Consider the following 16,817-nt stretch of genomic DNA (forward strand, 5'->3'; position numbering starts at 1 on the left):
TCTTCATGGCATTATCCCCATAAACTTGGACTAACGTGTCCCTGATTTTACTTCCACTCTTGCCAAGTTCAACAGAAAATTTGATGTTTGTTGTTCCTCTAATTCAAGCTCAGACATTCTCACAATGGCACAACACAATAATGAACAACACTCAGCTGAACACCGCCACACATAGACACGAACACAGCTGTGAGACTCTGATATACCAAGGCTATGAAACCTTACCGAGCTGTTTGTACAGTGCTGCCAATGTAAGCGAACAGTGGCAAGTTCGTGAACTTAATTGTCAGACCTCATAAACCGAGGGGCTTGGATCAACCTAGCTCATAGATCTCCAATTTTAACACACTGAGATTCTAAGAGATTTCACACTGACGTTAAAAAAAAAATTCCCTTGTTTGCTGGAGAGTTGGGGCAGCCTCCTGTATTACCAAAATGTCATATTTTAGACTTTCTGAAGGACATGTTGATTTTCAACATCACACTGGCACAGATCAATGGAGCCTGGGGTGGGGGCCTTGCCTGCCTGAAAATGAAGCCCGAAGGCTACTGGTTGACACGTCCTCCATATCCTATCTTGGCGACAAAACCAGAAGTTCATCTGACCCTTCTACCCCTACTTCAAGAAATGTCAGCATGGCCTCTGAAAAGTTACGAAAGAAAAACAAATGCAAGAAATTTGATCTCTTCCCCATCTCCTGCCACCTACATGGGGACCAAGTGTCCAGAACTGAGGGACCCCAGCCAGTGGAAATGGCCACCCAGGGTTGGTTGCCTGCTCAACTAGCAGAGCTGGATAAAGATGGAAGGAAACCCAGCCCACTGTAGCAGAGACAAATCCAGAATCTTGCATCCAGAATCCTGCCTCCAGACTCCTTCATTCCTTCAAAGCAAGAACACAGAGATGTCCATAGCGACCAGGTTATTTGGCAATAAACTCTGCTTTTGCTCCTGAGTAGGCTTCGTATTAGATTTAAGCTGACATTGAGATAGTGAAGTCTCTCACCACTGCTATAGTTAGTGATGCCTCTCAGAAACCAGGCCCACCCTGTGATCCTGGAACGTGCCCTTCAGAGAGGGAAAATTCTCTTTCTATAGTGGGAAAGGTGCCCTGCCTAAAAAAAAATTTATATTAAAACAAAACAAAATCTACAGAGTCAAAGCTATTGCCAGTCCTTTGTGCTGCTAAACGTAGACCCTGAGGAGACTGACAAATGCCAATCAGAGTCTCTTTATATATTCTGAGCTGCGAAGATGGGCCCAAAGCTTGATGTAGAATTGGGTTGAGGGCTGGAAGGTGCTGGACTTTTGGCTTGAAGTCAGGCAGCTAGAGATGAAAGAGTTGTGGAGAAGATGTAAAAGGTCCAAGAGGATGGTGGCAAACTGGGGCCAAAGAGAACAGTGAACAATTCCTCTTGGTAAGGAATAGCAAATGAATTTTAGGACTGTGTGGTGTTGGAGTTGGCAAAGAACTGTTGAGAATTATTTACTGTTGGACTTCTGGTCAAGATGGCAGGGTAGGCTATAACACAATATTGAGAAAAGGAAGAAGAGTATGGCAATTTCTATTTTTCTTTCCTCCAAATATCTGTTCTATTCATTTGATACTATTGAATTAATATTTCATACAATTTTATTGCTAAATTTTAAGTATCTTCTGGTGTTTTCACTGAAAGTAGCAAACTAAAGTACAATATTGTGTTTACAAAAAAAGGAATTATTTACTGTTAAGAACTTATTGTTAAGAACTTGCTGGTATTCTTACTGTTAAGAACTAACTCTCAAAACAAACGTGTGTAGCTCAGTCCAGTCCACTCTACTACTAGGAGTCCTCCAAATTAAATTCCATGTAGCATATAGTGTTGATTAAAAGATAAAGTAATACAAAAAAGGATAATTTGGAACTTACATAATATTAAAACTCAACAGAACCATAGAAATTGATTAGAACTTGGACTCACAAAAGATTTTTCCATGGGAAGGGAGTATTTCATGTTAAGCAAAAACAAGACAAGGCCGAGGCCAAAGTGATTCCACCGGCAAAAAGACAGAGAGCCCCTGTTAGATTCAGACAGTTTATCCCCTACACAAACAATGGAAAAAAGGTAGCCGAAGGTGGCATTGCCCCATGGTCTTTGTCCTACACATAAAAAGGATAGCACTAAAGCAAAAGGAGCCAGATGACTACACTGCGCATTGTAGGATTGATGGTTGCTAAGGAGCCAATTCTAGACTGCAGCTAGAAGGTTTATACGCTACGGCTCTGTTCTGAGGGGAGCAGGGTGGAAAGCCCCACACCTCATCAGAATCTGGAAGGTGGTGAGAAACTGTCATGACAGCCTCCCAGGAGAGATGTGGAGGAGAGTGGGGGGTACCTCAAGGCAGCTTCCCTGCGCCTCTCATTCTCCAGAGTTCCAGAAGGATCACAAAACTTTCTTTCAAGACTCAGATAGCTGCTCAAGCCTTTGCCTGCATGGCCTAGGTGGAGACATGCAAGGTCGCCAGGTGCTCGTGTGGAGCACCGTGTACTTTATCATTGATATTGTTTAGAACTGCTTGTGTGTGGTGAGAGTGAAAAGCAGACCACCTTTTCCTAAGGTGGTTTTATTACTAAGGTCATAGCTCCTATTAGGTGGTCCTCTCCACCAGCACTCTGTCTCTAGATTCTGGTAAATCTCATTCCCCTCCTTCTTCTAGGCTAAGGCAAATAATGGTGTCCCTGCTGTTACTTGCCCTGGGACACTGCACTCTTCTTTGCGGTATCCCTGCTCATACTTTTGCAGGACCTCTTTATTAACTCTCTTCAAATTACCTAATTCGAGAGGGCCGTCTGTTCCCCTAAAGTGGTGTAGAATGTGGTCCCAAGACACGAACCCTCAAAATAGGATTCCAGGATTGGATTGCTCACACACTTGAGGAGCACAGGATACATTCCTGACTGGGAGAAATGGTGAAGCAAGTGATCCACGGCATACGGTGGCATCATAATTATCACTGGGGTGGCACAGTGTAGACCAAAAGGTACTCTAATGCTATGTCCTCTCAGCCCGTCTCTGATTTCAGCCTCCCTTCTCAGATACCTGCCCTAGTCTCACCACTCTTCTGCCTCAGGGCTTTCTCCTAAGCCATGGGGACATGGTCAGCCCATGGGAATGCACAGTCAGGAATTGCAAGGGAGCTACCCTCCACAAATGGGGGACAAGAATGGTGATGAAAAGACTGCTCCTCCTCCTCTGAGGTACATACCTCATGATTTGTCAGAAGGTCATTTGTCAACGGGTTATTAAACCCTAGTTGCTCACAGAGATACCAACTCAAAAATATCTTGCATTTCCTGTTCTTCTCTCCAAATTCCTTTATTCCTGCTCTCTTGGGTTACCTTCCAAATAAACTGCCTGTATCCACATCTTTGTCATAGACTCTGCCGTCTGGGAGAAGGCAAATGAACAAGACTGGTGCTAGGAATGGATCTAGAAAGGTGTCCCCTTGGGGTGATATTCTGGAACTGAGTCATTCAGTCAGATGGCAAAAAGCCTTTCATTGCAGGTAGTAAGTGGTGTGGTCACAGCCCCTGGCCTGTTGCAGCTTCATCATTACTAAGAGTCTCCTGTGTGCTGGGTTGGGAGGAGGTATGAGAGGAAGGAGAAATACTGGCATATGCACGAGCTCTGCACCAGAATGGTGTGAGGCCGCAACTGCAGGGCCAGGACCAGGGTGAGGCAAGTAGAGGCTTGGGCACAGCGTTCGAGGAGGTCCTCATTCTCAGGATTGTGCAAGTGCAGGGATGGCATCCAACAGTGTTTCCTTGAAGTCTGCTCCCTGGGTACCTCAGGTGCCTCACCCTGGTCCTGGCCCTGCCTCATGGCTCCTGGTTAGAGTGGGGATTGAAGGAGGCCAGGTGATAAATTGAGTTCTTACTAAAGTCTGTTTCACATAGTTCCAAAGGTCCATACATCACCCTCTGGTTATTTCACATCCTTGAGTGTACAATTGAGACAGATTTTCTTAGCAGCTCCGAGTCCTTGTATTGTTTCCTGACCTGCAGCATTAGAGTCATTATATCGGAAGGGCAGGTGAAAGCTCCTCAATTAGAGCCCTCCCCTACAACCAAGATGGCAAATCAGTGGAAATAATGAATCTTTGTGTGTTTGCTGAGTGAGTCATATGACCCATGAGGGTGGGTATGTACGTGGAACTTGTCTCTCGATCAGTGCCTACCTGAGAGTACCACCTCAGGGGGCACTGAGAAACCCAGCGAACAGGAAGATTCATCCAGTGCCTGAGAGCTAGCTCACCTCCGCCTTTGGCTGCCTCAGTGCTTGCAAAATAATCCCATGAATGGAATAGCCATAGTGGCAGGAGTGAGGCCATGTGCTGGCAACAGGATAAGCTCCCTCTCACCAAGGCTGGTCTAGTTATTGCCACTGCTGCTGCCTGCCTGATTGTAGAGTGACATAGACTGATCCTGAGCAGCCAGTGGCTTCCATCTCTTGAAAAGAACAGCCAGCTAATTACATTGAACCCCTTCATAAGGAGGGGACAGTTATTCCTCCTTCCTGGGACTGGCATACATATTGTATGATTACATTATATAAAATGTCCAGAAGAGGCAAATCCATAGAGACAGAACACAGGTTTGTGGTTGCCAGGGGCTGGCGGAGAGAGAGACGGGAAGTGACTGCTAATGGGGAGGGGCTTTCTTTTTGCGGTGATGAAATTCTGGAATTAGATCATTGTGATGGTTGTAAAATTTTATGAATATACTAAAACCAGTGAATTGCACTGGTTTAAAATAAATAAATATTGAATAATAGTGATAACACCAAATGCTGGTGAGTTTTCAGAGAAGCTCATATATTGCTGTTGGTTAATACGAAATGATACAGCCACTCTAGAAAACAGTGGGCAGTTTCTTACAAAACAGAACATGTGACTATCATACAACACAGCTATCTGACACCGAGGCATTTATCCCAGAGAAATGAAAACTTATGTTCACACAAAAACCTGTAAATGGATGTTTATAGAAGCTTTGTTTTTAATAGCCCCAAACTGGAAACAAACCAGAGGTTCTTAAACAGGTGAGTAGTTAAACTTACACAAAATAAAAGTTTATTGAAAAACTAGTAGGTCACAATGAGACCACTACATGCCTGTTAGAATGGTAAAAATTCAGAACACTTGACTGCAACAAATGCTGGTGAGGATGTGGAGCAATAGGAACTTCCATTCGTTGCTGCTGGGAATGCAAAATGGTACAGCCACTTTGTAAGACAGTTTGATGGTTTCTACACAACTAAACATACTTATTGTATGAGTGAGTGATTGTGCTCCTTGGTATTTACCCGAAGGAACTGAAAACTTAGGGTCCACACAAACACCTGCACGTGGATGTTTAAGAAGCTTTAGTAATAATTGCCCAAACTTAGAAGCAACCAAAATGTCCTTTAGTAGGTGAATGGGTAAATAAACTGTGGTACATTCGGGCAATAGGATAATATTCAGAGCTAAGACTAAATGAGTTATCAAGCCATGAAAAGGTAAAGAGCGTTATTGTAAAAGAAAACTTATGTAGTCCTTTTTATAATAAAGCTAATGGTGTGGGAATTATTTTTGATCTCTGCTACTCCCTGGTCTCCATATCCATTCAAGCACCAAATCCTGCTGATTCTACGCGTAATTGCCACTTCTTTCTATCTAGTCCAAGCTAAATTTGGCCTGTGTATAGGGCACTTCTACTTTTACCTACCTCTAACACTGTAGCCAGAATGGTATTTAAAAAAAAAAAAAAAGATCATATCCATCCTTTGCTTAAAATCCACCAATGAATGACTTCTCACTGATCACAGGAAAAAGGCTAAAATCTTCAATATGCAATTTAAGGCCTTGCAGGATCTATTCCGACTGGACCTCACCAGCTCCATTTTGAGATGCGTCACCTTGCCTTTCTACGCTCCATCTACTTCTTGAACTTGCCCCACGCATTCTGAACTCAGAGCATGTGCACACACTGTCCCCCGGCCGGGAGCCCGCTTCTACCGTGCACACAGCCTCGTCCTTTAGGTCTCACTGAAATGCTACCCTCTCTGGGTACCTTTCCCATTATTTTGCTCTAAGTGAGGTCAAATCTCTCACACCTTCCTAATAACTTGTCACAAGTGAAATTTAAAATTTGTTGAAGTTATTGTTTAGTGTCTGCCTTCCCTGCTATGATATAACCTCAAAGAGAGAAGGAACTAGGTCTCGTTATTATATCCCCAAAGCCTTGCATTTTTGTCCTGCACATAGTAAAAGGTCAGTAAATCTCTATGAAACTATAAATGACTGGCTTGATGAATGAATAAATAAATCAATAAATTTAAATATTATACTGGTCAAATCATGAAATAGAATTATCTGCACCATAATTACAATGTTACACAGTTAAGTTTAATGATGTTAGTCATAATCCCAAATAAAAGATTTGCAAAGCTTCAATGTATATGTAGATAAACAAACAAAAAGAGGAAATAAGTGAGAATGACTTCACTACAAATCCAGGTTATAATCCCTCACTGATATTCCAAAAGTATTAAACAACAAAGGAAAAGAGATGTATCTTAATATATCATCCACTTTCAAAGGAGGCACACATATATCCAAATAAAAGTAGTTCTGAGACAAACTCCAACTATGTTATTCAGACAGAAAACTCAGATTCTCTGAAAGAGTAATTTATATGCTATTTATAAAAATATATTTATACATATATATCATACATTATCTTAACTTTTATAAAATGGGTGAACTTAACTAATCTATTCAAGCAAAATCAAAATTTAACTATTTTAAAGATTAGATCTTTATAATGTTTTTAATTGATTAATGAGAAAAAACTACAAACTCCTGAACCAAAATTTTATTTTAAATTATTAGGCTTTTAGAGCATATGAAAATTTTTCATAACACATGACATGTAAGATGTTAGCACATTGAACTACAACAGAAAATATTTTTATACAACTTTTGAATCACTAATATGCTCATTTCTCTTGTGAGTGAATACCCGGTTTGCTTAAATCACCTTTGTCATGGAATGTCAAGTAAGTTTAAAATTTTTATATTATTGTTTAATAACTTCCTAATAAGGTTTTGAGTTTCTATTTGACTTACACATAGTATTTTTTTCAATGTATTGAGTACTGTCGTAGCTTTTTCTCTCATCTCTGGTGGGACATATTTAAGATCTAAATATTCAGATAACTTAGATCTAGAATAATACAGCACGTTAATAACAGTTTCAATGTCATCAACTTCACCACGGCGTCGACCTAGTGGTAATAACTGGGATGTATACATCTGTTCTAATCTATGTTCCGCTGCTGCTGCTAGAGCGAGGCTTCGTTTTAGGTGCTCTTTAGAGGCTTGAATATCCTCTCTGTATTCTGGCTTGAGGCTCTCAGCAAGAGGTACCTTTTGCACCTCTGAACTAATATCTGAAATTTGTTTCAAAATGTCTTCATTACTCAAAATCAGTGGGTGTTTTTCAAATGCTAGTGTTTCGTATTCGCCTGAGAGCTGAGGGACATCTTCCAGTTCTGTGGAGGTATCCCAGTCAGTGCTCCTACTTGAAGGACTTGTGGGTAATTCAGTAACGTTTGGCCAGGACGTTGGTGCCTCTGTTTGCTTTACATCTGGCTCTGGTTCTGGCTCTGGCTCTTCTTTTTCAATATAAGGTTCTTTTGAGTGTAAAACAACAGAAACATTGTTTGGTTTAATTGACCAAAATGGTGTCCTTTCAGTCGGCGTTTTGCTCCCTATTTCCGTTGTGAAGCCTCTAGTAGAGAAAGTTGTAGCTTCATTAGTGACAGGGTTGCTTATAATGTCATTCTCAGTTGAAGCTTCATCATGTGTAATTATCTCCTTAAATTTTGATACCTTCGATCCCATAGAATAAACATTATTTGGAGGCTCTGATTTTTTTTCATGGCCTGGCTCCCTTGTGGGAACACTTAGTAGTAGGTTCTGTAAAACTTGTACGTAATGATTCAAGTTTTGTTCTTCATCAGGTGTCATAGTCATGCCTTAAGGAAAAAAAAATCAAACAATAAGTAACATTTATTATTGTATATGACATATTGACAAAGTCTACTGACCCAAATTTACTCCATATGCTATCACTTCACAGTTGAGATTTAAAACAAACAAACAAACAAACAAAAGAAATAAAGCACCTCTGACACAGTCAACTCTCACTTAAAAGAGCAAAATTATTTTTTCAGATTCTTATTGAAAGAGATGAGCAAGATTGGTGTAAAAGTTGCATGTTAGCATAATTCTCTATATCTTTTTGCTGTTACTCTCCCATATAACTTATGATTCAGTAGGCAACTTATTAAGACAAAATTTTTGATTATGTCCTCCAACACAGGATGTGCTGAAGTAGGGTCATACTGGCTCACCAGAGCCTATTATTAAATTTTTAGTAATTCTGTGAGCCAGATGTTAAACATAGACATCATTAAAAATTAAATTATCTGAATTTGAAATTAATTATATTGAAAACAAAGGTAATAAATATTCAAAACTCAATCACTTTCTTATTTCATTTTACTATTATCTATGCTCTTGAGTTATTTACATCTAGGGTATCTGTGTATGGTAGAAATGCTATATAATGGTGTGCTACTGTATATGTTTTTCTACCTCCCTCTTCAGTTATGTCCAGTAGGTAGCTTGAAATCAACAACGATGGGGGAAATGCTATAAACCAGGACTTACCCTTCTCTCCAAAAAGCCTCCTTAAACACTTACTAGTTTACCACTGCCTTCAACCAAGCAAAGATCTAACTACAGCCTGTGAGTCATATCCACCCAACTGTTTTTGTAAATAAAGTTTTATTGGAACCCAGCCAGTCTTGCCCATTTATTTATGTATTGTCTATGGCTGCTTTGGGCTGCACCAGCAGAGTTGAGTAGCTACAACAGAGACCACATGGCCTACAAAGCTGAAAATACTTACTATCTGGCCTTTTACAGAAAAAGTTTGCAGATTCTAGTCTAAACCATCAACTTTTCACTCTGACAACAAAATTGACAGTTTTTTTGTGCTGGTATTTTGCAGCATTTGAGTGGTGAAGCCTCTCATTTCCAATGTGGAAAACAGAAATGCTGATTGAATAAGATATTCTGAAATTCCCCCTACTCCTCAGTCAGAAGTTTTTAATTTTAAGTGCTGGAAATTTGTATTGCATGTAACTTTGAATTGATTTTGCCACTATCATAGATACAAATTGATTTAATTCAAGGAAGTAAATCACTTTTTACCAAATTCTAAAACATAACTCCTACTTGAATCCTCCTTTTCCAGGTAAAACGAAATACAGTAACAAACTTTCTGTTCAGGAGGCACTTTTATTCATCTTTTTGGCAAGCACAAATAGTCAAAAAATGCTTTATATTTACACTCTCCTGTCTTCCTTAACTCTTCTGGTAAAATTTAGAAAAACCAGATGAAGTTTAATCAAGAATGAAAGCATATTTCCAAATTTTAAAAAATTCTTAATGAGAACAGTTTGGTGAGGCAATGTAATAGTGGAAAGACACTAGACTTGCCTAGAGATCTAGATTCTAAAAGTAGATTCTGCATTTATGTCACGCTTGGAAAAGCCTTGCATACTTCAAGATCCATATGATGATGATGGGTGAAAAAAGATACAGAACATAGATTTTGATACTATCCTTATGCTGATATTTTGTAATCACTGACATAGTATCATACATTTCATCGATGAATTGTGGATTTTTAAAAAAAAATAGACAGAAGGATAACAAACCAAACTCATGTGGGTAGTTGCCTTTGAGGACAGGGAATGGGACTAAAGTTGGACATTAAAGGGGACTTTAGACTTATCTACCGGTAGAATGTAATGTTTTACTCCCTAAAAACACACACAAGCACACACACCCAATTACTTAATATAGTAAACCATTAAAAGTTACATTTTATAAAGTAAAATAACTTATTTATGCGTTCTCATATGTATAAAGTGCATTGTCCTAAAGGAAAATATTAAGTAAAATGAATATGCAGCCTAGTGCAGTGAGAAAAAAAAATCTTTGGTTCTGGTTCTGGTTCTACTACTTTCTAGCATCACGACCTTAGATAATTATTTAATTTCTCTGAACATTTACTTAACTATAAAATTAAGATACTATATCTGCTCTTTTATCTCACAGAACCAAATAAATTAGATTTTTGAAAACACTTTAAAAGCTACAGAACACTATATAAGATAATAATATTCTCTGTAAAGGTAACTGCTTACATTTCTTTAAAATATAAATTTAAATCCCTAAAAAGAACATTAAAAACATGATTTGGATCCTATTTAGTAAAAAACGCTAGAAGCTTTCCTGCTAAAGACAGAAACAAGGTCAGGACACTAATATCTCGATTATTATTTAATATGGTATTGGAGGTATTAGTCAATGTAATTTGACAAGGGAAAATAATTGGCAGTATAAGAATTCAAAAGGAAAAGGTAAAACTATCTTTATATGCAGATGATATAATTGTATATCTAGACAAAACAAAAGAATCAATTGAAATAAAGTTTCTTACATTTAAGACTATTGATATGAAAATAGAACTCATAAGATTTTCTTTTTCTCCCAGAGTTAGGAGTGGTTTCATTTCTCTGCCTCTGCTGAGAAACTGTGGTTTTTGTGGCCATTTTTAATTTTTATAAATTAAAAATGTGATTTTTTTTAAGGTCTTGTCAGTCATTTTAAGCTACAAATAACGGTTTTAACACATGTAAATTAACTGGCTTATTTTATTTTTTTAAAGAAACTGAATTTAAAAAAACACCCCAAGTAAACTCAGTGCTCTGTCATCTATGTAAATATATCGTAAACTAATTGAATTTTTAAAATGATATTTGGAAGTCAAGTTTTTAAAAATGTACTATCAACCACCAATTTAAATACGTATCTAATTGCATACATAAACCTTCAATTGGTTAAAGGTATAAGAAACAAATATTTTCTTCTACAATGTCTTTTAAAAGAATGAATATATACGAATGTGGTTTTTGTAAAAACCTGAAGGACTATACTTTTATCTGTTTCTGGAGAGATTTCCTAATCAGTAAAGCTAAAATACTATTATGCATTAACTATTTTAACGAACACTTTTATTCCAAAGAAACCTTACACTCAAAAAGGAAAAAAGAAATTGCTTCTATGCTCCTAAGAAGTGATGGCATGCGAAAAAATACAATAAAATGTAATGATAATAATAAAATGCTAACATTAAAAATCTTGCACAGTAATACACCTAGTTTGAGACTAAAGTTTTAAGAAAAGAAAGAACATGTCACCTTAGTCTCAAAGAATCAACAGTTTCTAAACTGAATAAAAAAGGAAAACTAAACCACTCCCACTTACCCTTTGCTTAAAAAACTTGGGGGGGGGGGATATAATTTTTAAAAGATATATAATCTCAAATTTGAGAACTTTAATATGAAATATCTTTACTTCAAAGTGTAATAAGATATAGGGTTACAATAAAGCTAGGTAATTTTATTATTTCTTTGAGGAGTTCCTATTTAATGCTACAATTTAAAATTTCAGAAGAATATTGGTAAAATTTAGGTCTTTTTAAAATCTTTACTTTTTTAAAAGAGTATTTTCTTATGTGTTTCATTTGTGTGCTGATTGTGTAGTTATCACAGAATGCAAAAATGGAAAGTAAATAGGGTATATTCAAATCTACACAGAATTTGGGTTTAGCACCTTAGCTAATATAGCTTAATTTTTTGAGAACTGCATTGAAAAACATATAAAAATAATGTGAATGTGGGATTTCACTTGAAATGTGTTACAAACCAAATAGCTGGTGTCTTAAAAACTGGTTATTATAAAACCTACATAATATAATAAAATCATACGGACCAATAGAATTTGTCAATTAAAATGTTCTATGTATGGTTTCTAAGTGTTTTAATTCTCTGATAATATTTAACATGAATTGTATTTTATTTTGGCATTGACTTGGTTGTATTTCCTGACATTCTTAATTATGGGCCTGTAAAGTAAAACAATTTTAAGTTAATAGCATGTGTATTTATCTAAAGACTTTTAAAAGAAAAAACTCGAGGCTTGGCATCAAACTGTCAAGTAAAAAGAATGCTGCTAAAGTAATGTACACTGGTTAACTGCCTATAAAAATGAAATGTTAAAGGAGAATTTTAGACAAATTTTTAAAATATTGAACTTATTTACATTCTCTCTAATTTATTTAGAGTATTATGAATCACTACTAAGTTAAAATTCTACCTAAATAATTCAGATAGACGTCTAATAGTTAATTAGGACTTCATTCTCTTTTTCAATAACTAGTAATTTATACACAAACTGGAAAATAATACACACAAAAGCATTCTAAACCTAATTCCAACATATTTTGACCAAAATTAAAAATAAAAACAGGCCATCCCATAATTTCCATACATGCTCCACTTAGGTGTTCTTATTTGTAAAACACACTGTCTCTTCCATAAGACCCAAATAAAATGTTTTAAAGCAATAAGACTGAACTTCCACTTCCAAAAAGATACAGAACGTGTACTTTTCCCCTATTCTTCCTACTTCAGCACAGTTAAAAACCCTGGACATTATATAAAAACAAGCATGAGAGGACTTTGAAAGGTGGAGAGAAGAAGGCAAACCAACTAGGGGCTTCAAGACCCAAGGAATGACACAGCAGTGAGTTCCCTGAGTTTTCTTTTTGTCACATATACCCCAGACTGGGTGCTGGAACAGCTGGCAACCCAGAAACACCAATGGACACAAACAATAAAAGGCTCCAAGAAAAGGCTGCTCTCTTCATAGCCAAAGGACCAGGAAAGGGGGAGCCTAGCAAGACAGAATATTTTTAGTTAATAACTGCTCTATTCCAGCTAAATATCACAGAAAACACTGAAGCCTGACCCCCACTAGCAAAAGCTGTGTGGAGAACCTAGCTTCTACGGTCATCAGGCTTCAGTGAGGTGCCTTATCCCACAGAAGTGCTGCTACCAAGTATGAATTGATTCCTTCTCTTCCCATAGAAAAGGCTGCGTGAGGACCTGGACTGTCATCTCCACCCTGTGGTAACAAGGCAGCATTCCTCTTCCACTGCTGAAGTGGTGTCAGAGGCCCATTTAAATCTGTAACAGAAGCTTTAAATAAGATCCAGAGTCTTACAACATAATACCCAAGATGCCCAGGTTTTAATCAAAAGCCAGTGGTCTCAACAAGAACCAGGAAAATCTCAATTTGAATAGAAAAAATAGTCAACAGATGCCAACTCTGAGATAACACAGGTATTAGAATTATCTGACAGGGATTTAAAAGTAGCCATCATAAAAATGGTTCAATAAGCAATTATGGACATGTTTGAAACAAGTGAAAGTCTCAACAAAAAAACAGAATATAAAGAAGAACCAAACTGAAATTTTAGAACTGAAAAAACACAATAATTGAAATTTTAAAAATCGACAGGATAGGCTCAACAGCAGAATGAAGGGGACAGAGGAAAGAATCAGTGAACTGAGAGAGAGAAAAATAGCAACTACCTGATCTGAACAATAGAGAGAAAATGAACTGGAAAAAAAAAAAATGAACAGAGCCTCAGTGACTTGTGAGACTATAACAAAAAAATCTAACATTCATGTCATCTGAATCTTATAAGGAAATGAAAGAGGGTGAGTCTGAAAAAGTATTCAAAGACATAATAATGGCTGAAAATGCCCCAAATTTGGAAAAGACATGACTTACAGATTCAAGAAGCTGAGTGAACCTCAAACAGAATAAACCTAAAGAAACCCATGCCAAAACACATCATGGTCAAACTTCGGAAAGCTGAAGACAAAGGAAAAAAAAAAAAAAAAAAAAATATCTTGGGCCAGCCCGGTGGCTCAGGCGGTTAGAGCTCTATGCTCCTAACTCCAAAGGCTGCCGGTTCAATTCCCACATGGGCCAGTGGGCTCTCAAACACAAGGCTGCCAGTTCAACTCGACTCCCGACTCCCGCAAGGGATGGTGGGCTGCGCCCCCTGCAACTAGCAATGGCAACTGTACCTGGAGCTGAGCTGCGCCCTCCACAACTAAGATTGAAAGGACAACAACTTGACTTGGAGAAAAAACAAAAAGTTGTCCTGAAGTACACACTGTTCCCCAATAAAGTCCTCCCCCAATAAAAACATCTTTAAAAAAGAAAAAAAGAAAAAAGAAAAAAAAAAGAAAAAAATCTTGAAAGAAACAAGAAAGAAATGACACCTTATCTACAGGAGAAAAACAATTTGAATGACAATTTGAGTTCTCAGGAGAAACCATGGAGGTCAGAACAAAACGGCATACTTTTCAAGTGTTAAAAAAAAAAGTCCAGAATTTTCTGTCAAAGGAAAATGTCCTTCAGAAATGAAAGGATAATCAAGACCTCTCAGATGAAGGAAAATTAAGAGAAGTTTTTGCCAGAAGACCTACCCTAAAAGAATGGCTAAATGAAGTTCATTAAACAGAAAGGAAATAATAAAAGAAGGAATCCTGTATCACTGGGAAGGCAGATAAAATAAAAAGAGCAAAAATATGGGTAAAGGCAAAAAATAGACTTTCCTTCTCTTGAGTTTTCCAAATTATGTTTGACAGTTGAAGCAAAAATATAATACCATCTGATGTAGTTCTCTATGTAAAAGAAACATTTAAGACAATTATGAATGGGAGATGGTAAAAGGACATAAAGGGAGGTAAGTAAGGTTTCTACATTTCACTCAAACTGGTAAAATGTTGATACTAATAGACTGTAATAAGTTATGTATATATAATGTAATACTTAGGCTATACAAAGAGATAAACTCAAAACACTGTAAGTCAAAATGGAATTCTAAAAAATCTATCTCTCTCAATGAGTGCTATTGGATCATGTGCTTAAAATATAATTCATATTTTTATAAACTAAGGTTTTAAAGTCTCATAAAATCGGTAATTTAAACATGTGGTTTGGTATAAGAATAAATGCTTGGTAAGTTAAAGGTAGTAGCAAAATGTCCATATAATTGGGAGAAACCTGGTAGCTGAGTAAAGAGGAAAAGATAAATTTTAAAACTTCCACATAAAGACAAAAAATTAAAGTTCAATGGAATACATCAGGTCTTTATGCTTTAAGAACTCATACATTTTTACTTTGACCTTGACCCATAACCTTGATGTGGCAACTGTTGATTTACCCAAAATTTAACCAAGAATCGCGGATGCTCATTTTTTTAAATGATACAAATATAACTATGATTCTTAGTGTGATATCCAAGTATAAGAGTGAAAAACAGAATGGGTTTATTAATTAAAAGTTCATGTATATAAAGCTTATCAGTTTTCAGCTATTGGGGAGGGACAAGTCATAAGTTATAATTCTGTTCAACTTTGGTTTTGAATGCCTTGCTCCCGAGGATGCTCTGTGGAAGTGCACAGGCGGTCAGTAAGGTCCCAGACTGCTGCCCACATCCACGTGTTCTCCATGTTTCACCACAGGAGTTCAACTTTCTCTGTAAAAGGCCGGACAGTAAGTATTTTAGGCTTTGCAGGCCATCCTGTGGCTGTGGCAACTACTAAACTGCTGTTATAATGCAGAGAAGCAACCATGGGCAATACATAAAGGAATGCGTGTGGCTGTGTTCCAATAAAACTTTATTTATGAACAACGACATTGAAATTTCATACTTTTTCTCACGTCACGAAAGATCACATTTCATATTCACACTTAAGAATGTAAAAGCCATTCTCGGTCGGCCAGCGATACCAAAGCAGGCCGCCTTGGCCGGCGGGCCGCGGTGTGCCCACCCGTGCTTTATTGCACGTGCACCGGTAAAGGCGCACAGGGTTAACACCAAGGAACATCTCGGCGGGGTTGGGGAGCTCCCACACACGAGTCAAGTCTGGGACCGGCTGCGTCGCCAGGTCAGCCCCGAGGCGCGCAGGTCCGGGAGGAAGAGGTCGAGCAGGAGAGGGACACACCTCGGCAGAGGAGGCCAGGACCCTGGGCAGTGGGATTTGGAAGGCGTGCAGGACCAGGGGCAAAAACGAGCGGGTACTCAGGCGGGTCCCGGAACCCTGAGGTTCCCTGAGGCAGGTCTCCTGAGTCCCTGCCGCCTCGGGCCGGTCACTCACTCGGATACGCGGGCACGGACGAAGGCCATAGCAACAGCGCAACTAGAAGGACTACGGACTTCATGGGCATCGTCCGCAGCACTCCGCCATGCGACGGGAACGTCCTAGGCCACCAGGCCGGGTACCTCAGCGCCGAAAAAGTTGGGCGTCGGCGGCCGACGGTCCCACCTCAGGACCCTGGGCGCCCTGCAACGGTCGTCCCCAGCGCGCCAGAGAAGTCAGAGTGGGGGAGGGACGTGAGCGGCCAAGGCCCGCCCCGCCCCGCCCCGCCCCCCCAGGGCCGCGCGCAGGGGGCGGGGCGACCCCTCCTGGCGCGCATGCTCTGTCTGCCTGGGAAGCTCTGCGTCGGGCGCGGGCCTCGGAACGTCTCGACGCCCCGGCGAGTATCCGCACTCTACGGGTTGGGGGTGGCGGAGCTGGGCGCAGCCGTCGAACCTAAGCATATAGCAGTGCCTAAGACACGGTCCCTGCGTGGACAGGACTGTCTGTTGGAGGAGACGGACAAATAACCTGGCCGTTACAACAGAGTGAAACGTGCTATAATGGAGGAAGTAGTAGGCACTGGAGCCTTGAGGAGGACCCCGCCATCCAAAAAGAGTAGGGAGGAGGTTACCTAGTTGGAAGAAAGCT

At 39.0% G+C, this 16,817-nt stretch overlaps 1 protein-coding gene across 2 annotated transcripts; it reads right to left on the reverse strand.

Moving 5' to 3' along the window:
• Nucleotides 1–7,028: 7,028 nt before the first annotated feature.
• On the reverse strand, nucleotides 7,029–16,403 carry SPESP1 (sperm equatorial segment protein 1). Of its 2 annotated transcripts, none has more exons than XM_033108798.1 (2): nucleotides 16,188–16,403; nucleotides 7,029–8,063 (listed from the first exon to the last, which is right to left on the reverse strand). In XM_033108798.1, exons 1-2 carry the CDS (start codon nucleotides 16,255–16,257, stop codon nucleotides 7,069–7,071), a joined length of 1,065 nt encoding a protein of 354 aa, XP_032964689.1. In that variant the 5' UTR covers nucleotides 16,258–16,403; the 3' UTR covers nucleotides 7,029–7,068. The 2 variants fall into 2 exon arrangements, with proteins under 2 accessions (XP_032964689.1, XP_032964690.1); XM_033108799.1 differs by having other exon boundaries at nucleotides 16,035–16,403.
• Nucleotides 16,404–16,817: the final 414 nt, after the last annotated feature.

Source organism: Rhinolophus ferrumequinum, chromosome 6 (genome assembly GCF_004115265.2).
Source record: "Rhinolophus ferrumequinum isolate MPI-CBG mRhiFer1 chromosome 6, mRhiFer1_v1.p, whole genome shotgun sequence".
NCBI lineage: Eukaryota > Metazoa > Chordata > Mammalia > Chiroptera > Rhinolophidae > Rhinolophus > Rhinolophus ferrumequinum.